The sequence below is a fragment of the Anolis carolinensis genome, unplaced genomic scaffold (assembly GCF_035594765.1).
Source record: "Anolis carolinensis isolate JA03-04 unplaced genomic scaffold, rAnoCar3.1.pri scaffold_8, whole genome shotgun sequence".
Lineage (NCBI taxonomy): Eukaryota > Metazoa > Chordata > Lepidosauria > Squamata > Dactyloidae > Anolis > Anolis carolinensis.
In genome coordinates, this window is record NW_026943819.1 from 6,834,172 (window position 1) to 6,855,342 (window position 21,171).

Consider the following 21,171-nt stretch of genomic DNA (forward strand, 5'->3'; position numbering starts at 1 on the left):
TGTGTCTGTTCAGTTCTGAGTTGAGTCGAGTTCTGTCTGCCTAGGGTGAGAGTCAAGTCCTGTGTTCGTTCATTGTCTGCAAGTCCGTTTGTCTTGATTATTACTGCTTACAGTAAAACTTTGTATATAGTTTTACTAACATCTCTGGGTGTCATTTCGTTCTGTTAATGTGGGATTTGTGTATTGATAGTGTTTAAATGCAGTTTGTGTCTTGGTTTGTATTGCATACTGATTGCATTATCCAGAGTGTACTATAGTCTGGAAAGAGCTAAATTACTAAGAAGATGTGATGACCTTGATGTGTGGATGGAGCTGGGGAATATCCAGACACAAGTGTGTGTGCATTGCTGATTGCATCAGATCTGTTCTGTTCTCTTCTTTTTGTTATTATCATTTTTATTGAAGTATTAACACTAAAATACAGTGAAAGTGTGAGAACAATGTCGTGATAGAAAAGATAGGTGAAATAGAGAAAGAAGAATATGAAGAGCAAGATAATAAAAAGTGAAAAAATGTATGTATATATATGTAAAAAATATACATATACTGTATATATAAAAAATAAGAAATAGTAAAAATAAAAATAAAAATAAGAAATAAAAAAAGAGAAAAAAATACGGTGACTTCCTTTAATCCTTAGTGGTTAGGGCCCACTCATTTCTTTCCTCGAAAATTACTTATTGTCCTTCTGACCCTAATGTTTCTTCCATTATTAATAATCAGTTATGTCTTCATTCTTCTAAAATAATTTTCTACTGATTCCCAGTCCGTTTGTTTTATGGGGCTTCCCGAGTTCTTTTTAAGAAAAAAGTTAATTGGTCCATATCTTTAACTTCCCTCACTTTAATTCTCCATGAGTCCTTGTGATTTCCATGATTTCGCAAAGACAATCCTCGCAGCCGTCGAGAGATATGTGAACAGAATGTCTTCATTTTTTTGTCAAAATAAAGTCCTTATCTAATAAACCAAGAAGATAGTATTCTGGTTTCTTTGGAAAAGTTCTTTTGAATATTTTTTGCAGCTCCTCGTGGATCTTTGTCCAATAGTTGGTAGTTATTTTACCAGTCCACCATAGATGAAAAAACTTCCCTCATGTTCCAAGCACTTCCAACATTTTTTTTCAACATTCTTATACATTTTGGATAATTTGTTCTGTTCTCTTCTGAGTTGTGTCAAGTCCTGTGTTTGTCTGCAAGTCTGTTTGTCTTGATTATTACTGCATATAGTAAAACTTTGAATATAGTTTTACCAACGTCTCTGTTGTCTCTTTGTGCTATGTTCCTCTGACTCCATCCAACTGCTGCTGCGCTGCTATTACTCTGACAATTGGTTATGGGCCCAGTTCCCAGACTGCCCAGTTACTAGACTGGCCCTGATTCTGGACTGGACTGGAGTTTGGAGTGGAGAAAAGTTGGAGCTGCGACTGTGACCAGAGACAGGACCCGCTGTTCTGGTGAGCCTGCTTTGGTGTATCTTCGGTGGAAGATTGATTCCTGGAGAAGCAGAGCTACAAGTGGGGCATGCTGGAGCCTGACTGATTGAGAAGTGAGAAGTGGAGCCATAAATCTTGAAGTGTGAGGGGGACTTGCCAGACGCTGCTGAAAGTGTGGAACCATCAGTGGCTGGGCTGAAACTCGAGAGCGAGAGTCTCCAGAAGGTGAGAGGATGGCTGCCTCAAACTCATTAATGATGATTGAGAGGTTAAATGACCATAACTACAAAGAATGGTCTGTGTATATGCAGCATTTGCGTTCCACTGACTCCACTAACTCCATCCAACTACTGCTGCGCTGCTAATACTCTGACACCTTAATGTGCATTATTTGTACAGTGTAGATGCACCCATAATGTCAGCAATTCCAACAATGACAAAAAAAATACAGCGACAAAGTCATCTTCAAATGTGGATGAGCAAAAAGGATACATTTGCTGTGATCCGGCATCAGAGGAAATTAAATTTAAAACAATAGCAAAACAATCTCTAATGCTGGCTGAGGATGGGAGAAAAAAAATTACAGAGAATCCATGAGTCAAAGTAACCTCCTTCTGGATCCTCTTCCTGCCTTTAGATTGTCTCAGTCAAGGCGGTTATATAACAAGCGATTTGTTTCACATCAGTTGTCAGTAGATAATTAAAATGGCAGTTTTTCTCTTTCCCCAACCCGCAAAGATCAAACTTCATTAATCCCTAAAAGAGCCGAGAAGTCGCATGACTAAAGAAGGGCTCCTGAGATTCCGTCAGACTTTAAAACATGAAGAGAGAGAAGAAAGGAAGGAACAAGGGGAGGAATGAAGAGGAAACACGTCAAGATCAAGATCCTACTTCGAGGAGATGGGATGTAAAGAAGAGCTGGAGTAATGATAACGACAACAATAACGACAACAATAATAAAAATGTGAAACATTTTCTGCTCCTCATTTGAAAGTGTTATTTCCTGTTTCATTGTGCAGTCTTTACTAGTTGTTTATTCCAGAAACTTTGTTTTTGTGGCCTCCATTTTTTAACCTTTCATATGCCATTTCTAACCTTTTGGTCACACCCCAAAAACAAAGTTTTTGCATTGTCGAAGGCTTCCATGGCTGGAATCACAGGGTTTCTGTGAGTTTTGCAAGTCCCCCCCCCCCCCCCCAAAACCTATGAAGTTTGACTGAATTGTATTGGTGGTTGTTTGGTATTATTACTGTTGTATTAACTTTTGTTTTAACTTTTGTTTTATTACCTTATTGTGTTTTAACCTTTGTATATTGTGCTAATGTATTTGTGTTGTTACTTTTGTAACAATGTGAGCCGCCCTGAGTCCCTAAGGTGAGATGGTGGCGGGGTATAAATAAGGTTTATTATTATTATTATTATTTTATTATGACACAGCAAACAAAATAGACATGCTGGATTTCATATCACAAAATCACAAGTCGAACACTTCCCAAGTGTCTAGGACTGTGTGATGCATTTTCGGATGATGCGTGCAGATCCCAGGGTGGCCTTTTGCAGCTGGCAGATCGTGATTTTATTATTATTATTATTATTATTATTATTATTATTATTATTATTATTTTGCCCACATCCATGGCAGGCATCCTCAGAGGTTGTGAGATCTGTTGGAAACTTGGCAAGTGGGGTTTATATATCTGTGGAATGATGTCCAGGTTGGGAGAAAGAACTCTTGTCTGTTGGAGGCAAGTGTGAATGTTGCAATTGGCCATCCTGATTAGCATTGAATGGCCTTGCAGCTTCAAAGCCTGTCTGCTTCCTGCCTGAGGGAATCCTTTGTTGGGAGGTGTTAACTGGTCCTTGATTGTTTCCTGTTCACCTTTTTATGAGGGTTTATTTTATTTATTTATTTGATACATTTATATCCCGACCTTCTCACCCCAAAGGGGACTCAGAGCGGCTTACAAGTTAAATTTACATACAATATTATATTATTAGCATAGCACAATACTGACAATAAATTACCATATTGTACTATATCTATATATAATATATAATATATAATTAATACTATCATATTGTATTACAAAATAATATTATTAATATTATATGCATATACAATATATTATAATATTATATATTATTGTAAATGATATTGTATATATGTATATATGCATTTGTGTATACATACATTTACATATATATATTAATATAATATAATATAATATAAATAAAGGGTTGTTCTTTATTTACTCTCCTGATTTTAGAGTTTTTTATACTAACAGCAGCTAACACCTCCCAGCAAAGGATTCCCCCAGGCAGAAAAGTTTTTGCAGTTTAGTAAACCTTTTTCATGCTTTTTTAATGATAAAACCAATTAGCAAATGACATTTATAACACAGGAACAAAGATTGTGTTACATAGTGTAATAATTGGGTTGTTGTGTGTCTTTCGGGCTGTGTGGCCATGTTCCAGAAGCATTCTCTCCTGACGTTTCGCCCACATCTATGGCAGGCATCCTCAGAGGTTGTGAAGACACACAACAACCCTGTGATCCTGGCCATGAAAGCCTTCGACAACACAGTGTAATAATTCATTGTTCAACTGGATCCATTGCTATCACCCTTTCCAAACTCTCCAACTGTTTCAATTTGGCAGGGACGGTCCAGATTAATCCTCTGCCTTTCCACTTTCTGAAATATATTTGAAATATCCTGCTTTCTCTCTCATCCGCCTTTATCCTCTGTTTTACTCAAGTGCGAGTTCAAAATGCAAAATTAGTTTGCACTCAATTAATTTGGATCAGAGGAGCTTGTCTGCTCCTCTTGTTCATAATTTTTGTCATCTTGACTCCAATGTGACATTGAACTGCCATGTCTTAATGCGTTAGAATTCCGGGAGCTGCAGTGTGGCAAGGGAAGACTACAGGCCTTATAAAACTACAACTCACATCATTCCTCAATATCGAGCCATGGCAGTTAAAGTGGTGTGGAACTGCATTCATTCTAAAGTGTAGACACTGCCCAAAGCGCAACCAATTTCTCCGTGTCTGAAGCTGGGAGGAAAATAGATCCAATAGTCTTGTACAGTAGAGTCTCACTTATCCAACATAAATGGGCCAGTAGAATGTTGGATAAATGAAAATGTTGGATAATAAGGATGGATTAAGGAAAAGCCTATTAAACATAAAGTTGCATTATGATTTTACAAATTAAGCACCAAAACATCATGTTTTACAACAAACTGACAAAAAAAAAGCAGTTCAATACACGATAATGTTATGTAGTAATTACTATATTTATGAATTTAGCACAAAAACATCACAACATTTACAGTAGAGTCTCACTTATCCAAGCCTCGCTTATCCAAGCTTCTGGATTATCCAACGCATTGTTATAGTCAATGTTTTCAATATATCATGATATTTTGGTGCTAAATTCGTAAATACAGTAATTACTACATAGCATTACTGCGTGTTGAACTACTTTTTCTGTCAAATTTGTTGTTCAACATGATGTTTTGGTGCTTAATTTGTAAAATCATAACCCAATTTGATGTTTGATAGGCTTTTCCTTAATCCCTCTTTATTATCCAAGATATTCGCTTATCCAAGCTTCTGCCGGCCCGTTTAGCTTGGATAAGTGAGACTCTACTGTATTTACGAACTTAGCACAAAAACATCACAACATTTACTACAAAAACATTGACTACTAAAAGGCAGATTGCGTTGGATAATACAGAACGTTGGATAAGCGAAGATTGGATAAGCGAGACTTTACTGTATTTCTTGACACCTTCTGAAGATACTGAAATGTGCTTAAAATCCCTCTCCGTTATATTTTATTTGATATTTACCGAAGCCTGTTGAATCTCTTTAGCTGCAATTACAATAATAGTTACGTTTGATCAATGACATGCAAATCCCTTCTTCTCAAAAGTCTTTGATCATGTCTTCTTTCGCTCTGACTGATCCACATTCACCACCAATACACACACACACAAAACACACTTACACAGCCACTTTTCTTACCAAAGGATTTGGGAGAATGAAACCATACTCTTCGGAAATGTGAAACCGCTTCAACGTGAACGGCAGTTGTTTTGGGCCATGGTTGTTGCTTGTCTCCATCGTTTTGCCAAAGCTTCCACCAGACTTGGAACTGTAAAAAAATGTCCCCTCTTGCATCCAAGAGCTTGTACTACGTGCTTGGGCTGATAGTGCAAAAAAATCTTCCGGCTGCAACACATGATTCCAGTCCTTTGGCCTTGGTGCAAAACCCTGGCCGGCCAATGACCACCGGAGGTGAGTAAACAGCAATAATGGCTGGTGATAAAAACAAAGCTGCTGGGCTTCTTATCTTAAAAATGTGAGGCTTTTCACCTTACACAGGTAGGTCATGCAATCATATCGTTGGAAGGGATCTCCAAGCGCTTATCCGGTCCAACCCCATTCTGCCACAATCAAAATATCCCCAGCAGATGGCCGAAGGTCCAAAGAAGAAATCACACTTTGAGACACTGTGTTCAACTGACAAATAACTCTTCCTATCAGGAAATTCCAGAGAGTAAGGAATCTCTTTTCCTGACGTTTGGATCCATTATGCCAGATTCTAGTCTCTGGAGCAGCAGAACACAAGCTTGCTCCATCTCCATCATGACATCCTTTAGATATTTAAATGTTGGTCTAAACCAGGGGTCCCCAAACTTTTTTAACAGGGGGCCAGATCACGATCCCTCGGACCGTTGGAAGACCAGACTATAGTTGGCCACCGTGCAATTATTATTATTATTATTATTATTATTATTATTATTATTATTATTATTATTTTATTATGACACAGCAAACAAGATAGATATGCTGGATTTCGTATCACAAAATCACAAGTCGAACACTTCCCAAGTGTCTAGGACTGTGTGATGTATTTTATTATTATTATTATTATTATTATTATTATTATTATTATTATTATTGACACAACGATGTTGTATGACACAGCAAACAAGATAGACATGCTGGATTTCGTTTCACAAAACCACAAGTCGAATACTTCCCAAGTGTCTAGGACTGTGTGATGTATTTTCGGATGATGCGTGCAGATCCCAGCAGGGTGGCCTTTTGCAGTTGGCAGATCGTAATTTTGTCAATGTCTATTGTTTCCAAATGCCGGCTGAGATCTTTTGGCACGGCACCCAATGTGCCCATCACCACCGGGACCACCTGCACTGGTTTCTGCCAGAGTCTTTGAAGTTCAATCTTGAGGTCCTGATAGCGGCTGAGTTTTTCCTGTTGTTTTTCATCAATCCAACCATCACCTAGGATGGCGACATCAATGATCCAACCCTTTTTCTTTTCCACAACTGTGATGTCTGGTGTGTTGTGTTCCAGAACTTTGTTAGTCTGGATTCGGAAGTCCAGAAACCAGTGCAGGTGGTCCCGGTGGTGATGGGCATACTGGGTGCCGTGCCAAAAGATCTCAGCCGGCATTTGGAAACAATAGACATTGACAAAATTAAGATCTGCCAACTGCAAAAGGCCACCCTACTGGGATCTGCTCGCATCATCTGAAAATACATCACACAGTCCTAGACACTTGGGAAGTGTTCGACTTGTGATTTTGTGATACGAAATCCAGCATGTCTATCTTGTTTGCTGTGTCATACAATAAAATAATAATAATAATAATAATAATAATAATAATAATAATTATTATTATTATTATTATTATTATTATTTTAAAAAGAGGGTTGGAAGAGAGCCTTTGGGCCATTGAGTCCAAGCAAAGCACCCCAGACAGATGGCCACCCAGCCTCAATGTTAATAATAATAGTAGTAGTAGCAGTAGTAGTAGTAATAAAGAGGGTTAGAAGAGACCCCTTGGGCCATTGGGTCCAACCCCCTTCTGCCTTTGTGCACCAAAAGCACAAGCAAAGCACCCCTGACAGATGGCCTCCCAGACTCAATGTTAATAATAATAATAATAATAATAATAATAATAATAATAATAATAATAATAATGTCAAAAATTAGAAACTCCTCAAAGCACAGCAGACAAAAAACCAGTACAAGAAAACCGCACTACAAACTAGAGCTGACAGCTGGCACAACAAAACATTGCATGGAAATTTCCTTGACAAAATTGAAGGAAAAGCTGATAAGGAGAAGACCTGGCTTTGGCTCACAAATGGGACCCTGAAGAAGGAGACAGAAGGCCTGATCCTTGCAGCGCAGGAGCAAGCCATCAGGACAAAGGCCATTAAGGCCAAGATCGAAAAATCAGCTGTTGACCCAAAATGCAGACTGTGCAAGGAAACTGACAAAACCATTGATCATATCCTTAGCTGCTGTAAGAAAATCGCACAGACAGACTACAAACAGAGGCACAACTATGTGGCCCAAATGATTCATTGGAACTTATGCCTCAAGTTCCACCTCATAGGGCTTGTTCTCCAGACCCAATTAGTCCCCATTCATACTCCTTTCATACAATTCCATTCAACCCATACATCAATGACAAGGGGTCATTTCCCCCTCCATTGTTGCAGATGTATAGATATGATAGCTTCCTACAAATCAATCTCAATCCTGTCATTCCTTGGCTATTTTAATTTCCCCGGCAAGTCTGGTTCACCCACCACAAATAGACCGCATACATTTACTTTTAAGAATGAAGTCTTCTTTATTGTTATAATCTGAGTAGCCGCAAGCCAAATGGGCTTGAATAATTATACTACACAACAGAGGGCCAGTCGCATTAAACTGTTGTGGGTTTGCACTGTCAGGATAAGAGAAAAGGCTTTCGGCAGTCCAGCCACCAAGTCAGCAATGTCTGTCCATCCATTTCTATACACTGCGAGACAGAACATAAAACAGAGTCAGCAAAGATTGGGACACATTTGGTAAAAACTGTAGCACATCTACTTAAAATAAACACAGGAAATCTACCTTGCATTTTCGGACAGGTCTGCATCTTGCGATCTAGAACTTAAGAAAGGAGGAAAGAAATGCATCAAAAATGATATTTTGTAAACAGAGGAAAGAATTCCAAAACGGTGTGATGTTATCTAAGGCTTTAATGACCAGACTCACTGGATTGCTGTGAGTTTTCCGGGCTGCATGGCCATGTTCCAGAAGCAGACAAAAATGCTTGGGAATGTGGAAAACATCGCATAGAGCTACAAAATATAATTACCGTATATACTCGAAGATAAGCCGAGTTTTTCAGCCCTTTTTATGAGATGAAAAAGCCTCCCTCGGCTTATAATTGGGTCAAGGTCAAGGCCGGCAAGGGAGCCTGCAGGCTATTGCTTGCAATATGTGATCTATTTCTCTCTTCTCCTCCCTTATCAGTGTGTTTTCTTTTGCAAAGCCTGCAGGTTATTGCTTGCAATATGTGATCTACTTCTCTCTTCTCCTCCCTTATCAGTGTGTTTTCTTTTGCAAAGCCTGCAGGCTATTGCTTGCAATATGTGATCTATTTCTCTCTGCTCCTCCCTTATCAGTGTGTTTTCTTTTGCAAAGCCTCCCTCGGTCTTAAATCAAGGGAATGTTTTGAAAAGGGAAAGACACCCTTGCAAGTCAGGAAGAAGAAAAATATATATTCATTAATCTTATGAAAGCATTTCCCCCTGAAATATTCCTTAGACTCTCCTACAGATATACAGCCATTAACCCCTTACAATCTTTTGCCATCTCTATGTACCTTTATACATGTATCTATCTATATACATTAATTTTATATATGAATTTTCCCTTCATATGTTTGCAGGTCTTTGCAAATCCTTTATACATATAGATCCATATACCTATGTATCTGTAGCCATACATATACATTATTTTTATATATGAATTTACCCTCATATGTTTGCAAGTCTCTGCAAATATCTATATAAAGAGAGATGTCTGGATAGATATGAATATATTATTACCTACCTATATATAGGGCTTGCAAATATTACAGGGGGGAAATGCATACACACACACATAGAGAGAGGGGGGATTTGCAAACGTTTCAGGGGGAAATGCATATGTGAAATTAGTATCTGTAATAATAGATCTATATCTAGCTCTGCATTGTTTATATAAGCATTGAATGTTTGCCTATTACTATGTTGGAAGCCGGCCTGAGTCCCCATGGGGAGATAGGGTGGGATCCAAATGAAGTTTATTATTATTATTATTATTATTATTATTATTATTATTATTATTAGGTTATTATTGATACCATATTATTTTTGTTGCCCCTACTTTTCCACTTATAGAGTTCGTTTATTGTTTTTCTTTGAAATACGGTAAATATTCAAAAAAAATTAACCTACTGATGCCTCAATTAATGAAAATTTATTGGTATCTATTTTTATTTTGAAATTTACCCATAGCTGCTGCATTTCCCACCCTCGGCTTATACTCGAGTAAATAAGTTATCCCAGTTTTTTGTGGTAAAATTAGGTGCCCCGGCTTATATTCGGGTTAGCTTATACTCGAGTATATATGGTAGTTGGGACTTCTTTCCCCTCCATTTAGTGGTGCCCTATATCCTTGTGAATGGAGAAGCAAAGGATGTTTCTACTTTTGTCTACTTTTGTCGTCCCAACTGCCACCCCTAAAAATAAAAATTGGGAAACAGAGAGGAGCACTGAATCAGAGTCAATTTTTATTTTTAGGAAAACAACTTACCCTTCGGTATCTTCACCTTCACCTTCACCTTCATCTTCGACCTCCTCCTCCACTTTCAGACCTGAGAAAATGTCTCTCAGCTTGATGATCAAGACGGCAGAGCCGATAATGATGGGTAGGAAAAGGAAGAAGCAAATCAGGAGCCAGTTCCTGATGACGACGGTCACTCTACGGCGTTCGGCTATAAGAGCGGAACCTGTCGAGGGAAAGAAAGGAGATCAGGGAGTAGGACACTGAGACAGGGCTGAGCCTCTATACCTCTCCTGAAAGGCCTTTTAGGACTAAAGGGCGGGGCTAGGGTGGGGGCGGGGCCTCTTCCCAAGAACCCAAGACAGGGCTGAGCCTCTATACCTCTCCTGAGAGGTCTTTTAGGACTTTTAGGACTAAAGGGGGGGCTAGGCGTGGGGGTGGAGCCTCCTTCCAAGAGCCTGAGACAGGGCTGAGCCTCTATACCTCTCCTGAGAGGCCTTTTAGGACTAAAGGGCGGGGCTAGGGGTGGGGGCGGGGCCTCTTCCCAAGAGCGTGAGACAGGGCTGAGCCTCTATACCTCTCCTAAGAGGCCTTTTAGGACTAAAGGGTGGGGCTAGGGGTGGGGGTGGAGCCTCCTTCCAAGAGCGTGAGACAGGGCTGAGCCTCTATACCTCTCCTGAGAGGCCTTTTAGGACTAAAGGGCGGGGCTAGGGGTGGGGGCGGGGCCTCTTCCCAAGAGCGTGAGACAGGGCTGAGCCTCTATACCTCTCCTAAGAGGCCTTTTAGGACTAAAGGGGGGGCTAGGCGTGGGGGTGGAGCCTCCTTCCAAGAGCCTGAGACAGGGCTGAGCCTCTATACCTCTCCTGAGAGGCCTTTTAGGACTAAAGGGCGGGGCTAGGGGTGGGGGCGGGGCCTCTTCCCAAGAGCGTGAGACAGGGCTGAGCCTCTATACCTCTCCTGAGAGGCCTTTTAGGACTAAAGGGCGGGGCTAGGGGTGGGGGCGGGGCCTCTTCCCAAGAGCGTGAGACAGGGCTGAGCCTCTATACCTCTCCTGAAAGGCCTTTTAGTACTAAAGGGCGGGGCTAGGGGTGGGGGCGGGGCCTCTTCCCAAGAACCCAAGACAGGGCTGAGCCTCTATACCTCTCCTGAGAGGTCTTTTAGGACTTTTAGGACTAAAGGGCGGGACTAGGGGTGGGGGCGGGGCCTCTTCCCAAGAACCCAAGACAGGGCTGAGCCTCTATACCTCTCCTGAGAGGTCTTTTAGGACTTTTAGGACTAAAGGGGGGGCTAGGGGTGGGGGTGGAGCCTCTTCCCAAGAGCGTGAGACAGGGCTGAGCCTCTATACCTCTCCTGAGAGGCCTTTTAGGACTAAAGGGCGGGGCTAGGGGTGGGGGCGGGGCCTCTTCCCAAGAGCGTGAGACAGGGCTGAGCCTCTATACCTCTCCTGAGAGGCCTTTTAGGACTAAAGGGCGGGGCTAGGGGTGGGGGCGGGGCCTCTTCCCAAGAGCGTGAGACAGGGCTGAGCCTCTATACCTCTCCTAAGAGGCCTTTTAGGACTAAAGGGTGGGGCTAGGGGTGGGGGTGGAGCCTCCTTCCAAGAGCGTGAGACAGGGCTGAGCCTCTATACCTCTCCTGAGAGGCCTTTTAGGACTAAAGGGCGGGGCTAGGGGTGGGGGCGGGGCCTCTTCCCAAGAGCGTGAGACAGGGCTGAGCCTCTATACCTCTCCTGAGAGGCCTTTTAGGACTAAAGGGCGGGGCTAGGGGTGGGGGCGGGGCCTCTTCCCAAGAGCGTGAGACAGGGCTGAGCCTCTATACCTCTCCTGAGAGGCCTTTTAGGACTAAAGGGTGGGGCTAGGGGTGGGGGCGGGGCCATTTCCCAAGAGCGTGAGACAGGGCTGAGCCTCTATACCTCTCCTGAGAGGCCTTTTAGGACTAAAGGGCGGGGCTAGGGGTGGGGGCGGGGCCTCTTCCCAAGAGCCCGAGACAGGGCTGTATTACTGTATTTACGAATTTAGCACCAAAACATCCCAATGTATTGCAAACATTGACTTGCAAATACATTGTTTACTAACAAATTGACTACAAATAAAGATAGAATAGTATGAAATGAAATTACAGTAACAACATTGCCAGAAATTAAATGCGTAAAAAGTTCAGTCCTTGCTGTCTAGAAAAAGAGCTGTGGATCTGGGCGGGAGGCAGACTGCGTTGGATAATCCAGAATGTTGGATAAGTGGATGTTGGATAAGTGAGACTCTACTGTATTTTATTTTTGAAATTGACCCATAGCTGCTGCATTTCCCACCTTCGTCTTATACTCGAGTCAATAAGTTTTCCCAGTTTTTGTGCTAAAATTAGGTGCCTCGGCTTATATTCGGGTCGGCAACTCCGGGTCCTCAGGTAGTATCTGAATAAAGCAATTCATAATGAGACTTGAGACCTCACAACCTCTGAGGATGCCTGCCATAGATGTGGGTGAAATGTCAGAAGAGAATGCTTCAGCCTGGAAAACTCATGGCAACCCAGTGATTCTGGCCATGAAAGCCTTTGACAACTATAAATCTGCCTGACAAAGGAATCTCCCAGGGCATCATGTCTAATATATGGTGTTTCAAATCAACTGTTCGTGTTGACAACCCCCAATTGCACTACATCCAAAGTCCTTTAAGGTGACAAACCGCTTCGGAATGAGCTGTCGATGCTGCCTCCGATTCCTCCCTCCTCTTCTATCTTGCAGTCCGGAGGGGCCCATCCCATGTCGCAATGGCAATTCCCTCGGTTGTTGCATCGCTGAATTGCAGGGAGAGCAAAAGAGAAGGCGGGAGGAGATCATTATTTTCCCTTACCTTTGTTCTTACTTTCCACCCTCTGCCTCAAATTGAAATCTCATAAAATGCAGAAGGGGGAGAAAACCTCCTGGTTCCACATATTAGTCCTGCTATGCGAACCCCTTTCAGCTTGTCTAGCATTCAGAAATCCAGGTACACCTCATGTTTGATACTATTATAGCAGTGGTTCCCAAACTTATTTGGCCTGCCGCCCCCACAAATGGGCGGCCAGAACTGGGATGGGTGGAGTTCCGAGCACTGAGATAGAGCTGAGCTTCTATCCCTGTCCTGCAGTGCCTGTCAGGACACAGGGGGCGGGGCTAGAAGAGGGGGTGGGACCTCTTCACAAGTGCCTGATGGGGATGAACGTCTATACCCCGCCCCCGTGTTCTAACAAGTGCCTCGGGGAGGTATATAGAGGCTCAGCCCTGTTTCGTGCTCTTGGGAAGAGGCCCCGCCTCCACTCCTACCCCCGTCCTTTAGTCCTAAAAGGCCTCTCAGAAGAAGTATAGAGGCTCAGCCCTGTCTCGTGCTCTTGGGAAGAGGCCCCGCCCCCACCCCTACCCCCACCCTTTAGTCCTAAAAGGTCTCTCAGGAGAGGTATAGAAGCTCAGCCCTATCTCACACTCTTGGGAAGAGGCCCCGCCCCCACCCCTACCCCCACCCTTTAGTCCTAAAAGGCCTCTCAGGAGAGGTATAGAAGCTCAGCCCTATCTCACACTCTTGGGAAGAGGCCCCGCCCCCACCCCTAGCCCTGCCCTTTAGTCCTAAAAGGCCTCTCAGGAGAAGTATAGAGGCTCAGCCCTGTCTCGGGCTCTTGGAAGGAGAACCCGCCCCCTTCCCTAGCTCCGCCCTCTGTGTCCCAACAAGCGCCTCAGGAGAGGTATCGATTCTCAGCCCTGTCTCGGGCTCTTGGGAAGAAGCCACGCCCACTCCTCTAGCTCCGCCCCCTGTGTCCTAAGAGGCGCCTCAGGCGCTCAGCCCTGTCTCCGGCACTTGGGAAGAGGCCTCCGCTCCTCCTCTGGCCCCGCCTCCGTGCCCTAGTAGGTGCTGCAGCGCCCACCAGGGGGCGGTAGTGCCCACTTTGGGAATCTCTGCATTATAGGATGGGGACATTGAATTTTACTCACTCCATTATTGTTGCAGTCGGTTTCTTTATTGCAAAGCAGTTTTAAAACAGACCTGTCCACACACCTCTGGTTCATGCAGATCTGAAAAGGGAAGAAAAAAAAAAGGTCATCTATACATATAATAAAAATGAAAATAAGTATGCGTGGACGGGGCTGGGGTGTCCACTTACACAGACAGGCTCTCACTTCCACAAATAGCCATAGCTCCCACTACTCAGGGACACAATGGCCCTCCCTCCAATGACATTGCAGGTTATAGTGAGCGCTGTAAACATGCCCAAGAGCCTGTCAGTCTCCTCCACAAACACCATTCTGCCCACCACCCAAGTGAAGGCTTTCACTCAGGAACAATTTCTTCCTAGATTTTCTGTTTTTCCTCCACCACAGGCATCCCAGTGCTTCTAACTCTCTCCATTGGTATGGCATTTGCATGACCCCACCCACTGCCTCTCCCTTAACCCTTTCCTATTCTTTTCTATGGCCCACAGTAAGCAGAGGAATTGATCGGCAACTGAACATACTAGAATTCACCATGATTGTAGGAGTTGTAGGTACTGGATGTATAGTTCACCTGTAATCTAAGAACACTCTGAACTCCACCAACGATGGACCCGGAATTCACGTGGCACACAGAACCCCCATGACCAGCAAAAAATACTGGAGGCCTTTGGGGGATTTATAGAAGTTAAGGTTCACTTACATCCATAGCGCACTATGAACCCAAACAATGATGAATCTGGACCAAACTTGGCACACATTCCTGATATGCACAGATCTGAATACTGGTGGGTTTGAGGGGAATTGGCCTGGACATTTTGGAGTTGTAGGTACTGGGATTTATAGTTCACCTGCAATCTAAGAGCACTCTGAACTCCATCAACGATGGACCTGGAACTAACTTGTTCCAAATTCCACATGGCCAAATTTGAACACTGGTGGGTTTTTTAGTTGTAGGAACTGGGATTTATAGTTCACCTGCAATCAAGGAGTAGTCTGAAATTCACCAAAGATGGAATTGGACCAAATTTGGATAACAGTGCCCACATGACCAGCAAAAAATACTGGAGGTCTTTGGAGAATTCACCTTTATTTGGGGAGTTGTAGTTCACCTTCATCCAAAAAGCATACTGAGCCCAAACACAGATGGATCTGGACCAAACTTGGCACACATACTTGCTATGCCGAAATTTGATTACTGGAGGGGTTTGAGGAGAACTGACCTTCCTTTCTGGGAGATGTAGTTCACCCACAACCAGGGAAACTGTGACCTCCACCGATGATGGACCTGGACCAAATTTGGCACACAGAACCCCCAGGACTCACTCAACCTACTGGAGGGGTTTGAGGGGACTGACTCACCATAGTGGGAGTTGTAGTTTACCCTACAACCAGAGAGAACACTGAACCCTACCGATGATGCATCTAGGGCACACTTGCCCAACATAACAAACTTTAAGTACTGATGGAGTTTCTTAGGGTTAACCTGGCATGATGTGAGTTGTAGTTCATCCACAATCTTATGCATTTTGCACAATTAAAAGTCTTTTTTTTAAAAAAAAAAATAAATAAGCCAGGCGACGCCGGGTACTCATGCTAGTTCCTATATTAAAAAAGAAAAAAATAGGCCATTTTGAGAAAAAACTGGTATCCAAAGTCTGCCTCAAAATAACACATTTAATTCATGGTTCTGCCACTTTCATGGGGGTTCTCCACCCCTAACCCTCATGAAAATAATATACTTCTGAATATCAAGAAGGGGCCGGGCTGTGGCACAGGCTGGTTAGCAGCCAGCTGCATAAATCACTCTGACCAAGAGGTCATGAGTTCGAGACCAGCCCATGTCGGGGTGAGCACCCAAGAATTAAAAATAAAATATAGCCTCTGCTCGTTGCTATCTATCTAAATATATAAATAAAATATATAAATATATAAATATATTTATAAATATATACATATATATATATATATATATATATATATATATATATATATATATATAAATAAAATATAGCCCCTGCTCGTTGCTATCCATCTAAATATATAAATAAAATAAATAAATATATAAATATATTTATAAATAAATATAAATATATATAAATAAAATATATAAATATATAAATAAAATATAGCCCCTGCTCGTTGCTATCTATCTATCTAAGGAACCCAAAAGATAGTTGCATCTATCAAGTAGTAAATTTAGGTACCACTTATATGTGGGGAGGCTAATTTACGACACCATATAAAAATCATCCAGCCGCCGTTGGAATGAGGAAGTTGCTGTCACAGTGGATGATGAAGCAACTGCTCCCCCTGTGGCCAGAATCAAGTATACCCTCAGGAAGCTGGAGAAGGTTTAAATTGCCTCTGCGTCTGTCTCTGTCTCTGTTCTATGTTTATATGGCATTGAACATTTGCCTTATATGTGTACAATGTGATCCACCCTGAGTCCCCTTCGGGATGAGAAGGGCGGAATATAAATACTGTAAATAAATGAATAAATAAATATATTGCAAGAGAAGAAGGTTGCCTCAGAACATCTTTGCTACACCAGCTGAAATCTCTGGAATTCCACAACAAGACTTTCCCCAAATCCCTCCTCACCTTGTTCTTTCCGCAGCTGGCCCCGTCGTGAACCAGGAACGGATCCTTCACTCCCAGTCCCTTCATGTAGTCCAAGGTGACACAGATTTGGTCCTGAACCTTGGCATAAATGATAGCTGCGTTTTCAATGGCAAATGGCTTTTTGCTTGTGTATAGGCACACTAGCTTGCCACACTTGAGATCCCTGCAGATTGACACAAGAAAAGGGAGAAAGGAAAGAGGATTCCAAAATGGTCTCAGATGCTTACACAGGTTTCCAAAACCTGGCTGTGAAAGCAGATGATGGTTCCTTGCCAATCCTTCCCTCTTAGTCTGGATTTCGACAGTATTGATCAGGCATGGGCAAACTTCAACCTTCCAGGTGTTTTGGACTTCAAATCATAGAATCATAGAGTTGGAAGAGACCTCATGAGCCATCTAGTCCAACCCCCGCTAAGAAGCAGGAAATCGCATTCAAAGCACCCCCGACAGATGGCCATCCAGCCTCTGCTTAAAAGCCTCCAAAGAAGGAGCCTCCACCACACTTCGGTGCAGAGAGTTCCACTGCTGAACAGCCCTCACAGTGAGGAAGTTCTTCCTGATGTTCTGGTGGAATCTCCTTTCCTGTAGTTTGTGTTAAAGTGGGAATGATTGTATATAGAGTTGTTTAAATGTAATTGAGTCATGTGTGCAATGTGTACTGGAGATTGCATCATACACTGTGATTGCATCATATACTGCTTACTATACCAGTGTGTAAAGGGTTAAGCTTGAATTGCATCAGACAGCAGAGGATGAGATAAATAGCCCTCTACTTCCTATCTCTGTCCCTTCCCGTTTGTGCCTGCATGAGAGCTGTGTATTGTGGAATTCTGTTCGTAAGTAAACATTTTGATAGATAACCGAAGACTGCAGCATCATCATTTATCCAGAGCTTCCTCGCCAGTGACTTCTGCTGCGTATGCCTAGCAAAGCCACTCTGATATTGGGTTATGGGCCTAGCACGCTTCCGCCGCGCGGAAGCCATTGTTCCGTGTCCTAGTCTGCAGGGCAGCAGAAAACAAGCCTGCTCCCTCCTCCCTATGACTTCCCCTCACATATTTGTACATGGCTATCATGTCTCCTCTCAGCCTTCTCTTTTGCAGGCTAAACATGCCCAGTTCTTTAAGCCGCTCCTTGTAGGGTTTGTTCTCCAGATCCTTGATCTATTTAGTTGCCCTCCTCTGGACGCTTTCCAGCTTGTCAACATCTCCCTTCAACTGCGGTGCCCAGAATTGGACACAGTGTGATTCCAGGTGTGGTCTGACCAAGGCAGAATAGAGGGGAGCATTTCTTCCCTGGATCTAGACGCTATTCCCCTATTGATGCAGGCCAGAATCCCGTTGGCTTTCTTAGCAGCCGCATCACATTGTTGGCTCATGTTTAACTTGTTGTCCACGAGGACTCCAAGGTCTTTTTCACATGTACTGCTGTCAAGCCAGGCGTCCCCCATTCTGTATCTTTGATTTCCATTTTTTCTGCCGAAGTGAAGTATCTTGCATTTGTCCCTGTTGAACTTCATTTTGTTAGTTTTGGCCCATCTCTCTAGTCTGTCAAGATCGTTTTGAATTCTGCTCCTGTCTTCTGGAGTGTTAGCTATCCCTCCCAGTTTTGTGTCGTCTGCAAACTTGATGATCGTGCCTTCTAACCCTTCATCTAAGTCGTTAATAAAGATGTTGAACAGAACCGGGCCCAGGACGGAGCCCTGCGGCACTCCACTCGTGACTTCTTTCCAAGATGAAGACGACGCATTGGTGAGCACCCTTTGGGTTCGTTCGCTTAGCCAATTACAGATCCACCTAACCGTAGTTTTGTCTAGCCCACATTTTTCTAGTTTGTTTGCCAGAAGGTCGTGGGGGACTTTGTCGAAGGCCTTACTGAAATCCAGGTACGCGACATCCACGGTGTTCCCTGTATCGACCCAACTCGTAACTCTATCGAAAAAAGAGATCAGATTAGTCTGGCATGACTTGTTTTTGGTAAATCCGTGTTGACTATTAGCAATAACTGCATTTGTTTCTAAGTGTTCGCAGACCACTTCCTTAATGATCTTTTCCAGAATCCTGCCTGGTATCGATGTGAGGCTGACCGGACGGTAATTGTTTGGGTCGTTCTTTTTTCCCTTCTTGAAGATAAATAGGGACCACATTCACCTCCCCCAATCTGTGGGACTTCTCCTCTTCTCCAAGAACTCTTGAAGATAATTCCTACCAGCTGTTATAGGAGTTGAAGTTCAAAACACCTGGAAGGCCGAAGTTTGCCCATGCCTGGTGCAGCTCCACCCTAGGGTTCTGTATCAAGCTGTCAACGGATGGTAGCTTTATCAGGTGCATAAAAAAATGCAACCTTCATCAAAAGAAGTATCATTCGATGCAAACACAGCCCTTGACTACGTGACAACATTGCCCTCTGCTGCAAAAAGGAGCATTTTCATGCAAGGATGTTCGCTTCCTCTCAAAACGTACTGCCACTGACAGCTCTCGTATCCGCGTGCACTGGAACCGCAGTGTCCCATCCTGTCCTTTTGGCTGTTGATTTCTTCGTAGCACTGCGAAGTCCCGCTTTTGGAGTCTGGAAACACAAGAGAAATCCAAATGAAATGGAGAGGAATACTCCAGGACAAGCCGACTTTCACCCCTGAACACCATTCTTGCGAGGAGTAGCACTAAGGCATTCCCAAAAGAATAAAGACAGAGATAGAGAGCGAAAGAGAGACACAGAGAGAAAGATAGTGAGAGAACGAACAAAAGAGGAAGAGACTTGAAAAAAAATTGCATTTACAGTAGAGTCCTCCAGTGTATGTTTTATAGAGATATTAGAATCAATTTCATCACTGTGTTGTCGAAGGCTTTCATGGCCGGGATCACAGGGTTGTTGTATGTCTTTCAGGCTGTGTGGCCATGTTCCAGAAGTATTCTCTCCTGACGTTTCGCCCACATCTATGGCAGGCATCCTTTTAAAACATCCAGGCCACACTGAAAGATACTACACCTCTCTGCTGCTCTCAGACTCCTGTTCTGCAATAACCTATAGGCTCGCCAGGTTCTGTGCGGCAGCAATTTCCATCAGACGGACGATGACTGACCCCACAGGGCCTGTAGCCAGAGCAATCTGCTATAACTGAAAGACTGCAAATGCTCTATCCCCCTCCAGAGCCACTTAGTGGATTGATATTTACTATTAGCTGACCCTGCTAATAGTCTGCTTTTAATTTGTTTTTATTATAGCATGTTTTAACTTGTTTTTTTATCTGACTTTTATGGGAACTGCGATTCCTCTTTTCGGGCACCTGTGCCCATTTCTATATCTTCTGGTCATAGACTGTAATAAATTGCTGTACAATACAGCATCATAGACAAAGACAAAATCCAAACCTCAAACCAGTTGTGTGAACTTAAAAATAAAAATAAAAATATGACTTCCATTAAGTTACCTTTTCCAAATACCTGCCGGCACCACTGATCCGAGCTTTGACAGGCTCCGCTCATGCAAACCCCATTCTCCCCGTCGCACAGCTGTCCGTCCTCAACATAGAAATTGTCCGTGCATAGGGATGAGTTACCGTTGCAATACTCCTTCAAATCACATTCTGCATCACCAGCATCTCTGCATACAGTGCCTTTGGCTTTCAACTGACTCACAAAGAGAGAGAAGACCACTGAGTCCCAGTTTACTCTGGATGCACAAATCACACACTTAGAATCCTAGAATCGGAAGGGACCGCAAGGGCCATCCAGTCCAGCTTCCCATGGCACTAGTTGGAGAATCATAAGGTTGTGTGGTAGCCTCCATTCAGGCTTGTGGTTTCCCAATGCTATCCCGCTATAAATGGCTCATTCAATAAATCTGAGCCAACACTGGCCTGGAATATCTCCCTTGTTGTGGAAATAGGAGGCACCGAACACCATGCTGAGGCTGAGCTTACCTTGCACGTCGCCAGCACACAGCAGTCTCCATAGGCACACTCTTTCCCTGTTTTCAATGTGCAATCGGATTCGCAACAATTGTTGTCTTCACATTCCTGGAATGAAAAAAGGAAGGCAGGGAGGGAGGGAGTCAGAAACATAGGAATCCATGGCTTGTCCCAGCTGTATTATGGATCTCATGCATGTCTTGACTGGTTCATGAAGTCAAGAAGAGTCGGAAACAACTGAGTGAATGAACAACAACAAACTTGAAGTGGGAGGCTGCATTCTCTTGAATGAGAGCCCTGCCTCAAATGAAAAAATTAGTAACAGAGAGTTGTCTACACCAGTGGTTCTTAACCTTCCTAATGCCTCAACCCCTTAATACGGTTCCTCATGTTGTGGTGACCCCCAATCATAAAATTATTTTTGTTGTGACTTACAAATTGTTGAGGTTACAAATACAGTCAACTTATGAATCATGCAGATGTTTCCCCTTAGCTGCTGAGTTAACTTCTTCCAAAGGTGGAGAGATCCTGGGATGCTCTTTACCCTAACCCTGAGTTGCTATATCAGAAAGAGAAGGTCTTTCCCTATCTAAACTCAAAGCTAG

The 21,171-nt window shown here is 43.1% G+C and overlaps 2 protein-coding genes across 3 annotated transcripts in view; both read right to left on the bottom strand.

Annotated features, from left to right (window-relative positions):
- The window catches only part of LOC100560005 (indoleamine 2,3-dioxygenase 2), a 31,525-nt gene extending 25,506 nt beyond the window's left edge, over positions 1–6,019 (bottom strand). Inside the window, exon 1 of the mRNA XM_003226846.4 lies at positions 5,463–6,019. Within this exon, the coding sequence (XP_003226894.3) occupies positions 5,463–5,618 (156 nt within the window). The 5' untranslated portion in view covers positions 5,619–6,019. The remainder of the gene's footprint in view (positions 1–5,462) is intronic.
- Positions 6,020–8,071: 2,052 nt separating this feature from the next.
- LOC100559809 (disintegrin and metalloproteinase domain-containing protein 2) overlaps positions 8,072–21,171 on the bottom strand; it is a 50,161-nt gene continuing 37,061 nt past the window's right edge. For both annotated transcript variants that reach the window (XM_062961228.1, XM_062961227.1), the window contains exons 13-21: positions 20,579–20,674; positions 20,087–20,285; positions 19,119–19,224; positions 16,636–16,819; positions 14,035–14,115; positions 12,755–12,866; positions 10,107–10,302; positions 8,376–8,414; positions 8,072–8,280 (exon numbers count right to left, since the gene is read on the bottom strand). In XM_062961228.1, the coding sequence (XP_062817298.1) occupies positions 8,274–8,280; positions 8,376–8,414; positions 10,107–10,302; positions 12,755–12,866; positions 14,035–14,115; positions 16,636–16,819; positions 19,119–19,224; positions 20,087–20,285; positions 20,579–20,674 (1,020 nt within the window). In that variant the 3' untranslated portion in view covers positions 8,072–8,273. The remainder of the gene's footprint in view (positions 8,281–8,375; positions 8,415–10,106; positions 10,303–12,754; positions 12,867–14,034; positions 14,116–16,635; positions 16,820–19,118; positions 19,225–20,086; positions 20,286–20,578; positions 20,675–21,171) is intronic.